Source organism: Onychostoma macrolepis, chromosome 10 (genome assembly GCF_012432095.1).
Source record: "Onychostoma macrolepis isolate SWU-2019 chromosome 10, ASM1243209v1, whole genome shotgun sequence".
Taxonomy (NCBI): domain Eukaryota; kingdom Metazoa; phylum Chordata; class Actinopteri; order Cypriniformes; family Cyprinidae; genus Onychostoma; species Onychostoma macrolepis.
In genome coordinates this window covers 20,147,342-20,166,638 of record NC_081164.1, presented here as the reverse complement: position 1 = coordinate 20,166,638, position 19,297 = coordinate 20,147,342, and the positions used below count along the sequence as shown (strand labels likewise).

The following is a 19,297-nucleotide window of genomic DNA, read 5'->3' as shown; positions in this document are numbered from 1 at the left end:
AACCACACTAGACCAGCAGTGTGGAGATCACTCCAGGACAAATACCTCAAGCTCCTGTAAATCATTACAGAGGAAACCTTACTTGGGCACAAAGAAGAGACACAGTAAAACAAAATATAAGATTGTGTATTAAATGTTTATTCAACAGCCAATATAATTATAAATGTTTTTTTTTATTTTCTTAAATTCAGCAAGTATGCATTAAATTACTTTTATATATTTACACTGTTACTAAAAAATACTTCATGAAAATATATAGTGAAGTACTAGATACATAATATATGTGTGTGTTCTGTGTATATTTATTAAAAACAGCACACATACATATATTATGTAAACAAAAACTTTTGGATGCGATTAATCACGATTTGCCAACACAGAAATAAATTGCATTTTAAAATATATGAAAACAAAAAACTGTATCACTCTATTAATGCAAGTGGTTCGTCCATGGTTTGTTTCATTCTTGGTCCGAACAGGCTTTAAAGTCAACATGAAATGGCATTTGCAAACCATTTTACTTTCATAATGTGACAGAAGCAGAAACAAACAAGATATTCAATGATTTTGGTGACTTTATGTAGCTGGAATTGACTAGATAAGGACAATTCGGTGTTAAATACCACAAATCTGAATTGATTAGACTTGAATCGAAACACTCTGGCTATTTGTTTACTTTTAGTAACAGAACAATAGGCTTGAGGACATCAGCCAAAAAGTCTTTTTAGAGGCTGAGCAATTGAACATTTGTTTCTTTGGAGTAATGTTGACTGATAAATCTTGTACAATAAAAACAAATATATACTATTAAGTACATCTGGTCAATTTTGATTTTATTTTTAACTCCGTCCTAAGTGTCCAATGAATAAAAGACCAAACACTGCATCCTGCTCCGGTTTTTCCTCTTATTCTGAATATACTGACCATCTAATCATTCACATGAACCATGAACAAGAAAACCACTCAAAGGACCCTCAGAATGATAAAAGCTAAATATGAACACACTCACTACTGCAGTTTCTATCATCCAAGACATGCGGATATTGAATTTTCATTCAATTTGTGGCAAGACTGAAAATATACGACCTCCTTTTTTCATTTATTGCTGACTGAAGAGAAGCTCCTCAACCTGAATCCTCATATAACCAATTACTCTTTTGATTTTTATGGCTCTTGTAATGATTGCCATTAGTCGGAGCGCACTGACCTTCAGTAAACAGACCGCTAAATGTGTTCTGCTTACACTAAACAGATCTGTTGCATTGGACTAGGCCATATAAAGAGATTAATCACACAACTAATAGTGGACATCAGACCCGGCACAATCCCTCCTGCAGGGCAGCTGAGGTGGAGCGCTGACCTCAGCAGTGTCCGTATTGAGAGTCGACTTCTTTTATAAACGGCACTAATGTGTCAAAGCCACTGACAGGATTGGCCCTTCTGTTTTTTTTTCCCCGAGCGGTCCGTCTATCTGTGTTTCCTGTCCCGTACAGACATACTGCAGAGTGACATCCTGACTCTATTTGACTGGCCCTGCATAATTTAAAACCTCCTGTTCCCATGCGAGAACCTTTACAGACATGCTGCAACCTTCCTTCAACGCTCGTCTTTCCTCACGACTACTTTGTTCCAAAACGCTGCACTCAAATGAGCATTTCTGTGCTAATGCCTGTGTCCTTGTTGCGCTGGCTGTTTCAAGTGGATGTCAATAGTCATTCCATAATGTCACTTACAAGATGAGACAATCACATAGAACAGAAAATCACGTCAGCATCTTTCCTGCGCTCTCTCGTTGGCATGCAGCTTTCTGTATGTGCATTACTCTGCCTGAACTTTCATCCACTGCTCTTCGCCTACAAAATCGATGAGACGTAATTTTTCAGAAGCTCTAAAGAGGTTGAGAGTAAATTGTGTGCATGTGGGTTGGGGGGTTCTGAACTAACAGTGGAACATTCACTATATTAAAAAAATCATTTGCCTAATCAGTATTTTGTTGTTGGTCTTTTTTTCCAGTAAATGATAAACAAATATTAAAATAATTATTAAAAACAAAATGTACATTCTCTGAAATAACAGATTTATTAATTGCATTTTAATAAATGCAATTAATACAATACAGTATGTACACACACACACACACACACACACACATACATATATATATATATATATATATACACACACACACATATATAATTAAAAATCAAATAATTCATTAGTAAATATAGTAATTAGTATATATTTTCCGTGATGCAGAAAACGCTGATGGAATCCAGTCATAAAAACAGATTTTACTGTATAACGCAGAAGGTCATGGAATTTGTCAAATTTTTAATGAATTAATCAGAAGTGGATCATTATACTTAAATCATATTGCGATAGTGACTAGTATCTGTAAATATTAAGCCGCAAAAAGACTATTTAAATATGAATCCTGCATGTTCTGCATATATCTGTATGAATGAATGGCACAGATACGCGGTTTTGTTTACTACACACATACTGAAGTGCATGTGACGCTAGCGGTGATTTTAGCGTCTGTCGTCTCACTAAATGAAGACACAAATACATGAACATCTCCAGAACCGCTCTGAGAGTCACTTCATGAGCATTTTACCCTTTGATTTGAGTAAAACTAGCATCATATCACAGAACACAGAGATTTAAAGGTATTCACAGCAACCCATCAAAATAAAAGTTTGGTTTAACTTGAAGAAATTGTTCCAGAAATATAATACTATTTTTCAGTACAATGTAAATAATACTACTACTACTACTATTACTACAAAATGTATTAAAGCTTTATTTTTTAAGGAATAATAACACAACATTTCTTCCATGTTTTAACGTTAATAGTAAATTCCTTTTGTTTGCAAAAAATAAAGATAAATTAACAATGTTTTATGCTTTCATTTGATAACCAGAAAAATGTAAATACCCAACACAGAATTCCTGAGAAAAAAAACAAAACAAAACATTTTATAAGGCTATTTTAAGAAAAACTTTGATTGAATTAAGTTGTTTTTATGCATTCAAATGATTAGACCTGCGAAAACACAGAATTTGGTAACAATAAAACATATGATGAGAAAAACAAAACATTTCATAGGGCCCTAAGCATGTAGTTTTTGTTCAACTTTTAATAAATTGTTGTGAAATTGTATAAGTTTAATGATTTTAATTAATTAGACATGCTTTTTGATTAATAAAAATAAATTTACCCATTAAAAAGGAGTCCAGAAAAATTAAAATGGAAAAAAATGGAATCTAGAAAAATTGAAATGGAAAAAACATAAATTGGAAAAAAATAAAATGGAATTTGGGGAAAAATAAAACAGATTTCATAGGGCCCTATATCTAACATTAAAAATAATTAGAATAAAAATCAAAAAAATATTAAACAATTCAAATTCGCTGAAATGATGCAAATCTGAAAAAATCTAAATTACACACACACACACACACACACACACACATAACTAAAATTAAAATAAGAAGTAATGAAAACTGTATAGATACATTAAAAATAAAATTAAGAAAAATTACAAAAATAATAACTAAAAATTAAAATTAAAACACAAAATATAAAAACAAATTCAAAATATAAACTATAATAGTATAATGACAGTAGAATGAATCTGTGCTTTTCTTCTTTGCCTGTTGTAATCTAAGAGATTAATCTAATTAAAATCCGGCTCACATCTAACCATCTACCTGATGGGCATAGCATTAGGTTAGGGACTACAGCAGTATGATTTAGTATTTTTGGATGAACCCAAACAAGATCTGTCGATTTGCGGCAGAAGAGACATGAGTCAGACGTACCAGCTGCAAAGCGCATCAAAGGATCCAGATGAGATGTTTTATTCCTCCGGTCCCAAAGCCCCCAAAGACACGTGGAACAGCGCAGTGCTTCTCTAATGCTTGAGATGACCTTCAGAGGCTGTTCTAATAAAAGAAAAGAAAAAAGACATAAAGAGCCTGCCAGGCCTTTGTGAGATGTCTAGGACAAGATCACGGTGACTTTAATTCTCTAAATGTCCCGCTACCTTCACCTGATCAGAATGGCACCTGCCTTTGTTACCTGCCATGGCTTCAATTACTGGTCTTCCATGGAAAAATGAATTTCCCTATAGTGAGGCACATCCTCAGGAAACAGTGCCATCTGTCACCACATTATGTACTATATACGGTAAAATGAAATTTAAAATATTTTAGCATTCATCAATATCAGCCAATCTACAGGTCGCCATTCATCACCATTACATTGTAATCGGTTATACAAATCAACCTGAATTCCACTTAGTTTTTTTTTTCCCCCTAAAATTGAATTACACATTTCCTATTTAAAATCAACCAGCAAATAAAAATCCTACATTTATCCAACCTCAAATGGCAATATTTGAGAATCAGTATCAAGATAGTATTCTAGGTTTCATTAATATTTTAACTTAGTTTTTAATTTTATTATATTTGTATCTTCTGTTTTTATTTTCATTTTAGTTAAAGTTTTTGTAATTTTGTGATTTGTCATTATTATTTTTTAAATATATCTATTTTTCTTTCAGTTTTAGTACAGTAAGATGTACTAAATGAAAATGAGAATGTTGCTGAAATAAAACAAGTTTAAGTTTTTTATATTTTATTTTCAGTTAACTTCTATTCTATTCTGCTAAGAAAACATCCAAATAGACACTGCTGAATACAGCTGATTTAACAGACGTATCATTTTCTGACCTGGTTCACTTCATTACAATGCCATTTAAAATGGCCCAAAAGTATAAATCTGAATTTTGTGGTTTGAATGTGCTTTGTCAGTCTTCTGCAAAAGTTTCCAAACAGAAAAACCTTGAATAACCACATGGCCTGTTCCTTTCAACTTCTCTTGTTCTCTGCACATCTAATCCCATTCTCACTTAACATGTAACATGGCCTATTTTTCCTTTCATTAAAGGACAATTCCCTCAGGCTCTCGCAGTTTTGATTTTTGCGGCGCTCCTGTTTTTCCCCCCACCTCCTTTTTCTTCTATTTTTTCACTCAGAACCTACCTGTTATTTATGAAGCTTCACCTTAAATCAACTGCAATGATGAAATTTCAGGTCATATTTCAAAGGAAGGTTTTGAGTATTGTGAACAGATTTGTGCCAAGTGACAGATGTTTGCATCAAAGCCCTTCCTGTAGATAAAATTTGGAAATAAATGTTTATTGCCAAATAATATATATTTGCACACTCAATATGTCTAAATGTCATTTCACCACACACATAATTGATAAATTGTTTACATTTATAAAACAACAGCTAATACTTACAATATGTGCCTATATTGTCAAGAACAGAACATTTCTGTCAGTCGGTGTTGCAGGTCTGTGGGTGGAAGGATCTGAGTGGCGTCTGTCACTTTGGCCTGTGCGGCTCCGCTGGATAAACTCTCCTCATAAAGGTCTGGACTGGCAGGCAGGACTGGAGAACAATGCTGACATCAGCACTGACTGACAGCATAATAGAGCTAAATGCTTTAACGCTAGCATGCTTCCACTGGATTGAGTTTACAACGACAAATGATTGATGCAGAAATTCATGGTGCTTAAGACTCATTTTCCAGCTAAATGTCATCCCATATATACTGCCAAACAACAGCTCAAATTATGATTACTTACGTTCAGCTACATTCGGAATGGAACACTAACTGACTACTTACTGAATGAATACAGCATGGTATGTAGCCTACTATATGCCGGCTACTCTTTTTTTTTAAATAACATGAAACAAGCACTTTATGCTAAAAAGTTGCTGTATAAAGACTATAAAATGATTATTACATTTATCAAGCACATAAACTCTTTTTGTGGTACTTGTAGACGTTATTTTGTAACTTAAATATCCACAGATCTTATTTTACTTATACATCTGGAGCACAAAGTAACATGTTAGCATGCAAAAATGTCCTATGTGGGCCTATGAATGTGTGAGATTTAGCTCAAAACTATGTGAAACTCGCTCTTCTTTGCGTCATTTGTACAACAAATACAGATTTAAAGCATTTCATCCTAATCAAGTCTGAAATGTGGATTTTTTTCCCCATACGTGCAGGTGAAATGTTTATACTTACATTGTTGAAAGTTATAAAAACACACTCTATCTCACCTGACATGTGTCACAAACGTCTGTGAGATTCATGTTCAGAGTTCACCTTTGATTTAGAGCTCTGATCAAAGCCGATCTGATCCGTATCTCATCTGTGTCAGGGCTTCAGGAGATGTAAAATGTCTCACTGCAAATAATGAAAAATAAACAAATAACACAAAAGTTTGCACTTACAGCTATGAAGGCACGAGCTGTATTATTTTTGGATATTTCAAATATATAAATATCAACGCTAAGAGCATTCAGTGATATTATGGTCTACCTAAAACAAACTCAATTCAAGTGCTGATAATTGGCAGGTAATTAAATTAGCGTAAATGTGAGCTATTTTTCAGAGCATAAATTTAATGAACCTTTAATGAGTGTAAGGAGCCTGTCAGAATAAAAGTGATAAATTACAAGGCTTCGTCAGTAATTATGTGAGCTCCTGTTGGTTCAGGGTTATGAATTCACGATGGATTGATCTGTTCCATCGTCACGATCCAGACTTTCTTGTTTCTGCCCTTGAACGGATGCAAATAGCAGAAATACAAGAGTAAGCAATTAAGAAGTGCATAAATAGATAAATTACAGTTTTTACTGGTTGGAAAACTATCTTTTCAATCTAGAGAATCCACTTTCTGCTTGGTGTGTTGTGTTACTCTGTTGTATGAGAAGCTGATTCACCGCATTCATTCACTCCAAAAGTCTTAATTATCTCTCTTAATTTGAGTCATCAGGCACCCTCAGGAAATCCCCCATATGCTGGGCCATTCAGAAATAATCAGAGCTGCAACCCAACGTGGCCTGAACACATACCCACACTGTTAGACATTTCAAAGGTTTTTTACAGTAACTTACTGTTATTAAGATTTACAGTAGCAAACTGTATTTGATTTACAGTTGCAAACTGTACTGTTTTACTGTAAAACAAATCCAATTCATCAGTATACTACTGTAATTCATTCATTTTAATATAGATTTCATTAGAGTTTATTATTTTTATATAGAATTAATTGTATTATAACTCTAGACAGCTGTATGGGGGGTCTCTAACGTCACAGAAAATTCCCATGATGCAAAGGGTATTGCAGTTATTTACTGTAAAGGGAATTTGCAGTATTATACTGGGTGATATACAGTAAATAACTGCAGAAATTACAGAAATGTCTAGCAGTGCACCTGAGTATACGAAGCCATTTCAGAAGAAACAATGACTAATAATCACACATTTCATTATATATTACTTTAACTACAATCTTCTACACACTAAACAGGTTAGATGATTTTATAAAACAAATATGTTGCATTATGAACAAACGTGCACTTTAGAAAAAGCATCTACCTAGACTGGAAAAAGCTGGCTGAAGTCTTGGCTCTTCAGAATGGTCCAGTCCAGTGGATTCTGGGTGGCCTCGGTGTACCTGCAGGATGAAGCAGCGATACCTTGGGCAGACCCAAGAAAGATTGAACCTCTTTCTTCTGCAGTTGACATTTACCATGTCTGAGATTGTAAACTCCTAAAAATAAAGGTTGTTTTTTTACTTTACATTAGGTGCAGCAAAGAGCTCTGTTGTTAATTGTTAATGTTGCATTGTAGGTTATTGAGTTCTGGGTTTTTAAGAGGACAAGTAGCTGGTTTTCCAAATAATAAAAAGCATTTTGTGGAAATGTAAAAATTTTTTTTTTTTTTTTTGGCTTCAGAACCTTTACTTTCTACATTCCTCTGAGGTGAAATTAGTTATCAGTCGTTACCTGATCTGCTGAGATCATCAGAACTTTAAAGAACCTGCTGAATACACCTACCAAATCCACAACCATAAACAAAGGCGCTCCCAGAGCTGGGCAGTAACTGATTACATGTAATCAGTTTCCATAAATTAAGTACTTGTAATTAGAGTAAGTTACATTTTAAAATACTCGTAATCAGACTACAGTTACTTTTTTATGGATTACACGATTACATATTATTCACACAATAGCAATAAATTATTCATAATTCATCGTTTCTACCTAATTTCTCTTTTTCATCTTTTAAATTTTCCTTTCTAAAATAGCCTACCGATTATATACATATTATATATGTATATATATAGTCCAGTTTTGTGGACATTCACACAAAGATCAGTCATTATTAGTTAGGTAGTGAAAGAATTTGTCCACTGGATTTACAAAAATCATTTCAGGTTTAAGAAGGGAATCAATATTGCATCAACTACTGATGAACACATTCATTTTTATTTGAATTGTTACTCTGTAGGTTTTTTTAACCATGTATTATTAATTATAACTAATTAAAACGCACATATTCACATTATTTCTTAGTTACAATGCAGGCATTCCAAAACTTTTTGTCATCTAAACCTTATTCACCAAATATATTTGCTTTGAGTACCCCTGAGATATAAAAAATATATATATTTCAATAATCAAATATCACATCTGCATGTTCACAGTTTCTTTGATGCTGATTAATGATCACATATTTAAATAAAAATATATTTTTTTAGTAAGTGTTTTATTTACTCCTATCCTTATGAATGGGAGAAACTGCAACGCGCAATATGGAGGAATAGTCCCACTTTCTAAATGAAAGAGCCAAATTTCCCATAGAAACCTGACTAGAGTCAATGCACATGCGCAGTATTAGCACGTTATGACTCCGCATGCGCATTGGCTGGTCTAGCCTGAAAAATAAGCTTTTAAACACTATTTAGCATAAGAAACAACATTCATGGGGCAATTAATTTCAGATTTTTGTTGTTGATTTGACATAAATAATTTAATTGTAAGTTCAACAAACAGTTTTTGAGATTTCAGGATTCCCCCATTCATTAAGGTCTTGTACGAGCTGCCCGGAGACATTGCAAATATGGCAGCTGAGTGAAGAGACTTTCCTCAAAAGGGAGTTTGTTTTAAAATTATTTATTTTCATTTAAATTTTTTTATGATTTAATTAATTGTCAGCTTTTCATTAAACTCACAACCACCCTGCAGTTACTTTATGAACCCTAGTTTGGGAAACCTTGATGTAATATAATGATTAATGCACTTCATGTTGTAAATGGAACAAGTTTTCTTACACTTTGCATTTTTTACATCATTATTGTACAAGATAATGCTATTTAAATCGATGTGATGAGTTAAATCAAAAGTAATCTAAAAGTAATCCAAAAGTAGTCTGATTATGTTACCTTAAATGTGTAATGTAACGGATTACGTTACTAACTACAATTTTTGTCATGTAATCTGGAATCAGTAACGGATTACAATTTGTAAGTAATCTACCCAGCTCTGGGCGCTCCATATAATACACATTCAACTACTTCATCTTACACTTGAAAATTAGTATTGTGTACTACAAATATCGTTGAGTCTCATGAGAAATTGCTTGCAATGTTTCTTAATTTGTGAGTTGCTTTGGATAAAAGCATCTGTTAATGATAAAGGCCTAATTTCACAGACAGAGTTTAGACTAAACCAGGATTAGGTCATAGTTCAATTAGGACATTTAAGTAATTTTTTATAAAAGTGCCTTAGAAAAAAACATTAATGGTGTATATTGAGACAAAACAAAAGCACTGACACGTTTTAAGATCAATCAGTGCAAGTTTCTTTTAATTAAAACATCTTAGATTTACATTTTAGTCTGGGACTTGGCTTAAACCTTGTCTGTGAAACTAGGCTTAAACGTTTCTAAATCATTTGATCAGACCAGAGCAAACACAGTGACACAGAGATGTCCAGGTATAAGCTGTCTGTCCTGAACACTAATGAGGATATTCTTCCTCCTCTGGGAGAAAGATTCTGAGGGGGAGAGATGAGAGTAGCTACAGTACATGGTTTATGCATTGGCTCAGTGTCTTTCTATTTAAAGTTTCCCTTGTAGAATCAAACCTGTGATCCTCCAGTGGCAGCAGTGACAGACAGAGTGCTCATGTTACCTTGGACTGCTCCAGTCAAGCAGGATTTGAAGTCCCTGCAGTCCCGTCCACATTAACAGCGTAAAACACTAAGTGACTTTTGAGAGCAACATTTACCAATCTCGACAGAGAGTTGAAGAGGCAATGACATCCATCATGTTTTGTTTAACTAGTTGAGCAAATAATTGATAAAGTCAAGTCCAAAATGACTAGATTAGAAAACTATCAAACTCTATCACAACAAAAACTTGAATCACTGAGCAGTTTAGACCTACTTGCTTTCTTAAAACACATCTGTTTGCACACGATTCACAAACGCACATTATTCTACAGATGACGCCTCAAACAACTTCCCGTGTCGGGTGACGTCACTAATTCCTCCAGTCCGTCCAACTGCCATAAAAAGCTTGGTTCGGAACAGAATACTAATTTATCAACATATGGGGATATAGTACTAATATGCTAGTTGATATGTAGCATTCAGCCAACTTTTCCATTTAATTCCAGATAATAATATACCCTCCCGTATTTTCCCCATTTAATATTCTTTTACGTAAATATTGAACCTGAATATAAAGTGTAAAAAAACTTGATATTTTCACTCGACAACCCCATTAAATCACCGGTGCTCCTGATATTACCTGACTGTATACTGCCATCTGCCGTATGATTGAGGTTACCGTAGTTACAAGTCAGCAACAAATTTTCAGCAAAACCACATCAAATACCCTCCAAAAACAGCAACAAATGATTTTTATTTAAAAAAAACAAGGGGTGTTATGAAAACACTCTCAGACTGAAGAACTTACACAATCAAACTTTTGTTTCATTACTACACACTGACATGATCCAGTAACAAATCAGATTTCTAAAGTGGAACACAAGGGATAAAAAGGAACTTGTTCAAAACAATGAGTTATTTGCATAGTTTTGAACTTGTTGGATTTCTCTCTCTTTTTAAACTAGGCTATTTGCAGAGTAACTAAATAAAACAGGAAACAAACAATGGGGACATCAACATGAAGCTTTGCTCTCTCATTCTCTCAAGTATTCACACAGGCTTTCATCCAAATTTGAGAATTCGGCACAAGATCCTAAAACCACTCCAGATCAGCTTGGAGATTAGATCACAGATGTCTTATCACCATTTTGGACTATTTTTCTCTTCTCCTTCACTTTGAAAACATTCACTCTGTAAAACTTCAGCTCTTTTATGCTCTCCTGGATGTCTTCCAGCGCTCTGAAAATTCAAACAGACACAACGTTATTCTCAGATTAGACAAAACAGCTCTTCTTTATGCTTAAATATTTTAGGAGTACATCAAAGGATCTTTTGCTATGCTAAACGTGGCAGTCAATAATACAGCTGTGAAACACTTGTGTGATGTACACAGACCTGTGTGATGATTTTTTCTGCGGTGCGAGACTGTACTCCTCTGGATACCATCGTCTAAGCAAGAGAATGGAAAAAAAAAAAAGAGAAAGTATTTTGACATCACCACCTACTTCCTGTACTTTTGTAAATAGTCTCTCTAGTTCATGCTGAAGCACGTCTGCATGCATTAATGTGGCAACAGTGGTCGTTCAGTCATCTGATTAAACCTAAATGGGGAAAATACCTGGACAGCTCTTTAATGGTGCTCACGTCTATGATGCGATAGTGCAGATGTCGCATGAACTGCGGCATGAACTTATCCAGAAACTTCTTATCGGCATGAACAGAGTTCCCTGTGGATAAAATACCACATAAACTCTGAGACATAAGGAAGCTATTTTTTCTTTCAATTCTGAGTTCATTTATCACAATTCAGACTTTTTCCCAGAACTTCAGAATAGAGTTCAAATTGTGAGAGGTAAAAAATTAGTCTAAGATGTACTATAAGAACTATAAGAAATAAAGAATAAGAAAAGGTCTGAAGAGGCAAAGTCACAAATGCGAGTTTATAGCTTGCAATTCTGAAAAACAAAGTCTGAATTGGGAGATGTATAGTGCCTATAAAAAGTATTCATTTTTTCACATTTTATGTTGCTGCCTTATGTTAAACTGCTTTAAATCACTTTTTTCCCCCACATCAATCTATACTCCATACTATAATGACAAAGCAAAAACAGAAATGTCACAACTTCTTAAAAAAAACAATAATAATAATAAATATATATATATATATATATATATACACACACACACACACATACATACATAGTGGGTATGCCAAGTATTCAGACCCCCTTAAATTTTTCACTCTTTGTTATATTGCAGCCATTTGCTAAAATCATTTAAGTTCATTTTTTTCCCTCATTAAATGTACACACAGCACCCCATATTGACAGAAAAACACAGAATTTTTGCAGATTTATTAAAAAAGAAAAACTGAAATATCACATGGTCCTAAGTATTCAGACCCTTTGCTGTGACACTCGTATATTTAACTCGTATATTTAACGTATATTTAAGTGCTGTCCATTTCTTCTGATCATCCTGAGATGGTTCTACACCTTCATTTGAGTCCAGCTGTGTTTGATTATACTGATTGGACTTGATTAGGAAAGCCACACACCTGTCTATACAAGACCTTACAGCTCACAGTGCATGTCAGAGCAAATGAGAATCATGAGGTCAAAGGAACTGCCTGAAGAGCTCAGAGACAGAATTGTGGCAAGGCACAGATCTGGCCAAGGTTACAAAAAAAATTTCTGCTGCACTTAAGGTTCCTAAGAGCACCGTGGCCTCCATAATCCTTAAATGGAAGACGTTTGGGACGACCAGAACCCTTCCTAGAGCTGGCCGTCCGGCCAAACTGAGCTATCGGGGGAGAAGAGCCTTGGTGAGAGAGGTAAAGAAGAACCCAAAGATCACTGTGGCTGAGCTCCAGAGATGCAGTCGGGAGATGGGAGAAAGTTGTAGAAAGTCAACCATCACTGCAGCCCTCCACCAGTCGGGGCTTTATGGCAGAGTGGCCCGACGGAAGCCTCTCCTGAGTGCAAGACACATGAAAGGCCGCATGGAGTTTGCTTAAAAAACACCTGAATAAGATTCTCTGGTCTGATGAGTGGCTTCACAACAACTCCGTGACTGTTCTTGAATGGCCCAGTCAGAGCCCTGACTTAAACCCAATTGAGCATCTCTGGAGAGACCTAAAAATGGCTGTCCACCAACGTTTACCATCCAACCTGACAGAACTGGAGAGGATCTGCAAGGAGAAATGGCAGAGGATCCCCAAATCCAGGTGTGAAAAACTTGTTGCATCTTTCCCAAAAAGACTCATGGCTGTATCAGATCAAAAGGGTGCTTCTACTAAATACTGAGCAAAGGGTCTGAATACTTAGGACCATGTGATATTTCAGTTTTTCTTTTTTAATAAATCTGCAAAAATGTCAACAATTCTGTGTTTTTCTGTCAATATGGGGTGCTGTGTGTACATTAATGAGGAAAAAAAAATTTACTTAAATGATTTTAGCAAAAACCTGAAATAAGTACATTGCATAAGTATTCATACCCTTAACTCAATACTTAGCTGAAGCACCTTTACAGCCTCTGATCTTTTTGGGTATGATGTGACAAGCTTTTCACATCAGCATTTGGCAATTATCTGCCATTCTTCACCTCTCAAGCTCTGTCAGATTGGATGGGGCTGGCAGACATTTTCAAGTTTCTCCAGAAATATTTGATTGGCTTCAAGCCCAGGCTCTGGCTGGGCCACTCAAGGACATTCACAGTTGTCTATAAGCCACTCTTGTTGTGGGTCATTATCCTGTTGGCAGGTGAACCTTCTGCCCAGTCGGAGGTTCTGAATGCTATGGACTGGGTTTTCATTAAGGTCATCTCTATATTTTGGTACATTGAGCTTCTTCTACTCTGACGAGTCCCTCAGTCCCTGCCACTGAAAAACAGCCACACAGCATGAGACCGCTACCACCACACTTTACTTTTGGGATGGTACTCTGCAGGTGATTAGCAGAGCTGGTTTCCTTCAAACATGATGCTTGAAATTGAGGTTCATCATACCAGAGAATCTTGTTTCTCAGAGTCTGAGGGTCCTTTAGGTGCTGTTTTGCAAATTCCATGTGTTTTTTCATGTGTCTTCACTAAGAAGAGGATTGAGTTTGGCCACACTGCCATGACCGGATCAGTAGAGTGTTGCAGTGATGTTTGTCCATCTGTAGATTTCTCCTATCTCCACATATGATCATGGAGCTCAACTAGAGTGACCATAAGGTTCTTGGTCACCACTCTAACCAAAGCCCTTCTCCATCAATTGCTCAGTTTGGCCAGGAGGCCAGCTCTAGGAAGAGTCCTGGTTGTTTTACGGAGTGTCTATTTATACCAAGTGCAAATAGCCCGCCTTGTTGGCTGAGGCTTTCACTAACTCCGCCCACCAACGTGTGATTGGAACAGTCAACACTGAAAAAAGATAATCAGTTTCAGTGGCGTAGATGGTAAGGCGCGTGCTTTTTGATGCGATCGACCCAAGTTCGAACCCACCTTTTGCCGAACCTTTTGAAGTCTCATATCGCATCGGAAAGGCATTTATTTAAAAAAATAAATAAAAATAAATAAAAAATGAAGGAAATAATCAGAAAGTTGAAAATAAAGTATCTGGTAGGGAGGGCTTTATTGACCCAATGAGGTGGCATCCATTTAATAATTAGAATTAAAATTAGAATTTACACATTACGTTATTATTGCGTACGTAAGGAATAATTGACGACGGGCCGTTGGATTAAAAAATAATGCACACCCGAGGTGGTGATGCGGTCATGACGCGAAGCGGAGTGGCCGTTACACCTCGGGTATGCATTATTTTTCTAATAATTCAACGGACTGAAGTCAATTATTCCGCTTATACTACGGTTGCCACACCTCAAGACATCAATCAGATGATATATTTCAAGGCATTCGTCCAGTATTTCTACTTAAATCGCTATTGTGAGTAGGATTATTTCTTCTGCATTTCATTCAATGCCTCTGTTGCTAATTCCAAAACGTCATTTTAAACCTAGTAACGGAGGCTTGAGCCGTTGATAATAGAGGTCGACCGATTCATCGGTTTTGCCGATTAATCAGCACCGAAAACCGCTGGCATTATACAGAACGAGAGCGGCCTCTAGAGGCGGAAATCACTGACAGTACGTTTTGTTTATTTTGACACGTGACACTGCGAGCTGCACAGAGCGGGAAACTCCAGACTCGCATTTAAATACAGCCGACAGAAAAGCCTGCCGCGGAACAGAGCGCCATTCACATAGTTTTCTATTAAATTACATTATATTTGTCCCAAATCGTTGTGAATGTACATAATGACTTCACCCTAGGCTATAAATTATGTATTGTGCATTTTTCAGCAAAACGTTTGTCTTTCTGTGGCTCTAATAAAGTCTGTATGCTTCATATAGAGAGCTGTAATACAGATCGCGCGTTCTCTTTCCGCTTGCTCTGTTTTTTTTTTAAACATGGAACTTCAAACTCATTTATGCCACATTGTTCATTCTTGAAGCAAACTTATGTCCGTTTGGTGATTAAATAAATTGTTTTAGACCGCCACTTGATTTGAACGCAAAGCGTCTGGTGTATGTGTGTGTGATACCTCTGAGTTTTCCTAGACGCAGCGCTGCGCTTTTGCCCGGTGTGTGACTAACTTTTTTTTTTTTTTTTTTTGGATTAGATAATTATCAAGTGTTAAAAAATAGAAGCAAATAAAGTGTGTGAATACACATACAATATCCATATGCATGTAATTGTAATGCTATGGCCTTGTGTAGATATTTAAAAATGACCATATTTAAGCATGACTGTTGAAATTAAATGGTAACACTTAACAATAAGAGTCCAGTCGTAGCATTAATGAAAACTGTAGAAGTATTGTTCCTTGTCAGAGTGTGTTCATTTCAGCATTCACTATTAGCTACTAATAGGCTACATTTTTAAATTTTAAAGTTTCTTCTTTTAACATTAGCAAACTATGAAATAACTTCAATGATCAATATAGTAAATAATATTAATATTTTTAGTCATTTACAAAGTATGGTTCAGTACTGTTGCTGCTTTTTTAAAAATAGTAAAGCACTAGCTCTCTTTCAGTATCCATTTTGAAAACTATCGGTTGATTAATCGGTATCGGGCCAGTGTGGTCCAACCTAGCTATCGGTATCGGTAAAATCCACTATCGGTCGACCTCTAGTTGACAACAGATTAATGCAGTTAATAACTAAGTTATGAGAGAGAGAGAAAAAAAAATTACCTATGTACATCTCTCAATAGTGTTCGGCAGCAATGTCTCTAGTTATAGTGAAACTTAGTTCCTTTTGTTCACGAACCGCGCCGTTGTTGTTACCTCGCTTGTGAGAAATCATGTAGTTTTTAAGTTGTTTACTGATAAAATCTTCAGAGTAGCGCTAACAACATTAGCGCGATGTATGTTAGTGTGTGTGTAAACTGTAACTTATATATGTGCGGCTGTGAGGGAGAGAGAGCAGGAGAGATAGAGTATGTGCTTTCCGTACATAATAAAGCGCAATTTTGTGGCAAAAACATGGATATGATGTCGTTTTTATCATATTGTTTACTATATTTATGTATTTGGCCAGTGTCGTTGTGGATCTTGGTTATTTTGCTGTTGTAAGACCTTTGAAATAACAGAAATCATTTGGCGAAGTGATATGGTCATGTAATGCGGTCAAGAGCTGCCTGGAACTACGTTCGCAGTGCGTTTCCCTGAAAATAATTGCACACCTCAGAATGTTCGTCAGCCAATCAGATTCAAGCATTCAACGGCCCCGTAGTATAATGTTTTATAATGTACTACAATACTGAGGTGTAGGGCTGCAACAAATGATTATTTTGATAATCGATTAATCTAAAAAAAATTATTAGAACGATTAATCGACTAATCGTCGATTATTTCACTGATAAATCAGTAGACATTGACTGATTATTCAGCTTTTGCAATTAGTTAAAATATTGAGTTATGCATATTCTAACAAATATATAACTGTATCACTTCAGCTTTTGAAAGTCATATTATGTAATAATTATTATATGCAAATATATATATGGCACACAAAATAAATGACCGACAGAGAAACTCTCTCATTCACCATGTAATTAGCTATATGAAAAAGTAACTGAATGACACATCAATCTGCCTTAAGATGTAAACTTGCATTTATGAGGAAAAAGTCAGAATTGTGAGACCAAAGTCACATTACCTTTTTATTTATTTATTTTTTTTAATTGCAAGGCAGAAATAAGCTTCCATAATATTTTACACCTGCAACATGCAAAAGAAAAAAACAGCAGCTCATGTGGTTGGTTACCTGCGAGAGGACACTGTCCAGGTGGCGTGTGCTGTCGGATGAAAGACAGGAATTCATACTCCGCCTGCTGGAGAGTAATGTGACTGTCCTTGACAGCCTGAGTCAACCCTGACTGGCACATCAAACAGAAACACAATCACACAACACACATCAAGCACAGACAGGCTCATTCACACAAACAGGAAACACTCAGCAAGTGCATCAATCTGTACTACTCACCTTCCCATGATGATCTTTGCACCAGTCTGACATGCCATCGAGCAGCTCGTCTGGTTGGTTGATAATCAGATTTGGCCCCTAACAATAACAACCAACCAACAATTTTCTAGCTTTAAAGCATTATTTTTATATATGACATTACACGCAGGGGGTATTTGGGAGAGGTCATATATACATATAGCACAATATACATAGAAACAGACATGATAGAAATTAAGCTAACATAATTGATCAGCTCTACTTTGGTACAGTATTTGTTGTTTTAAATGTGTTTTATAAATAAACTTAACTAAAAAGCCAATTATGTCAATTTATGTGTACACTAGTATGTAGATCACCCTTAAAACTAACTCTAATTCCGACTGCATAGGACTTATGCTGTTTTTGCTTTATGCAATGAAAAAAAAAAAAACACACCTCTGCAATGACGTTCAGATCAGAATCTGTAACGATGCAAGCCATCTCAATAATCTGGTCCTTCTCTATATTCAGCCCTGTCATCTGAAACAGGAAGTACAGTGGCATTAATATTCAACACTGAAAACTTGTCAATCCTATAACTGCACAATCACTGTGAGGAGTTCAGCCGATATTTATCTGTAAAGAGTTCCTGGATACAAAATTCCTGCGTAGGGTGGAACCAGAACCAAAACCAAACACTATGTGCAAAAACTAGTAAACAAGCATGTCAGCTGGTCATCAGCTGCAGTGACCATTCTGAATCTTGTGCAAAGACGTTTTGACATGCACATATTGTGCTGGACTTGCTATATAAGCAGATCGTTTATTTTGAATCTTTTACATAAAAACCCATGCAAATGCATTAAGCATCCAGCATAAAACCTGTCAAACTCGACCATACAGGCGTGTTTAGTCATGTAGGCCTAACGTTTCGTTGAATAAAAAAAAATCCTGATTATGACTTTAAAAAGCGACTTATAAACGATATCTTGTCTTGTTTATTGTGTTTATCTGCTGCTGTTTACCTCCAGATCTACCCAGACCATCCGCTGCGCCAAGGACTGTGACATCTTCCTGCTGTGAGGTCGTCTTGACATCAAACCTTTGGCGAGCACAAAGGTACATGGACTGAAGAGAGAGAAGTTGTGGGCTGTAAACACCGGTAGGGATGCTTTAACCCGCTGCGATGACACACAAACTCGAGTCAGGACTCTGAATGCAGAAATACACGCCGCACTCCACATGTGTGCCCGCATATTGCCGTCTTCCGAACGAAAGTGTCGTAAATACCAGGCAGCGCGGCGCAACAGTGAAGGCAGGTCAGCGGCACGTGAATTCCATGGAAACAACAGAATGCGCGCTTTAGTTCAAAGACCCGAGGGCGTGGCCATTGATGTGCAAGCTTCCAGCTATTTTTAGCTGTACAAAACATCTCGTTTTGCGGCTTTATATTGCAAACTGTTGTGTCTTACTATATTAAATTGATATATTATCTTAATTATGAACACAGTAGTTCGTACTGCAAACAGTTTTACCGTTTATTGCACTTTGTTATTCTTCTCGCTATTTCCCTGCAGCGGTTGATGAACCGGAAGTCTTGCCTATTCACAGAAGCGTTCAAAAAGAAGGTGAATATATTTGTTTACATCTTGTATAAATTATAATATGTATGTGTATAAATACATAAAGTAGTAACCTGGTAGTAATGTGTTTTTTATTCTTTCAGGTCTTTAAATAAATATAAAACATATATA

General features: G+C 35.9%; 2 protein-coding genes across 15 annotated transcripts in view; both read right to left on the bottom strand.

Annotated features, from left to right (window-relative positions):
* LOC131548060 (CXADR-like membrane protein) overlaps positions 1-10,710 on the bottom strand; it is a 95,789-nt gene extending 85,079 nt beyond the window's left edge. For 5 of the 14 annotated variants that reach the window (XM_058788994.1, XM_058789009.1, XM_058789005.1 and 2 more), the window contains exons 1-6: positions 10,071-10,710; positions 7,472-7,646; positions 6,501-6,650; positions 5,313-6,274; positions 5,050-5,177; positions 3,826-3,948 (exon numbers count right to left, since the gene is read on the bottom strand). In XM_058788994.1, the coding sequence (XP_058644977.1) occupies positions 3,826-3,841 (16 nt within the window). In that variant the 5' untranslated portion in view covers positions 3,842-3,948; positions 5,050-5,177; positions 5,313-6,274; ... (1 more) ...; positions 7,472-7,646; positions 10,071-10,710. The remainder of the gene's footprint in view (positions 1-3,825; positions 3,949-5,049; positions 5,178-5,312; positions 6,275-6,500; positions 6,651-7,471; positions 7,647-10,070) is intronic. The other 9 variants (XM_058788998.1, XM_058789003.1, XM_058789000.1 and 6 more) reach the window with 9 other exon arrangements.
* A 75-nt stretch (positions 10,711-10,785) lies between these two features.
* smfn (small fragment nuclease) lies at positions 10,786-18,881 on the bottom strand. The gene is made up of 7 exons (XM_058789010.1): positions 18,569-18,881; positions 18,000-18,083; positions 17,583-17,660; positions 17,364-17,475; positions 11,669-11,777; positions 11,446-11,499; positions 10,786-11,289 (listed from the first exon to the last, which is right to left on the bottom strand). Exons 1-7 carry the CDS (start codon positions 18,797-18,799, stop codon positions 11,172-11,174), a joined length of 786 nt encoding a protein of 261 aa, XP_058644993.1. The 5' UTR covers positions 18,800-18,881; the 3' UTR covers positions 10,786-11,171.
* Positions 18,882-19,297: the final 416 nt, after the last annotated feature.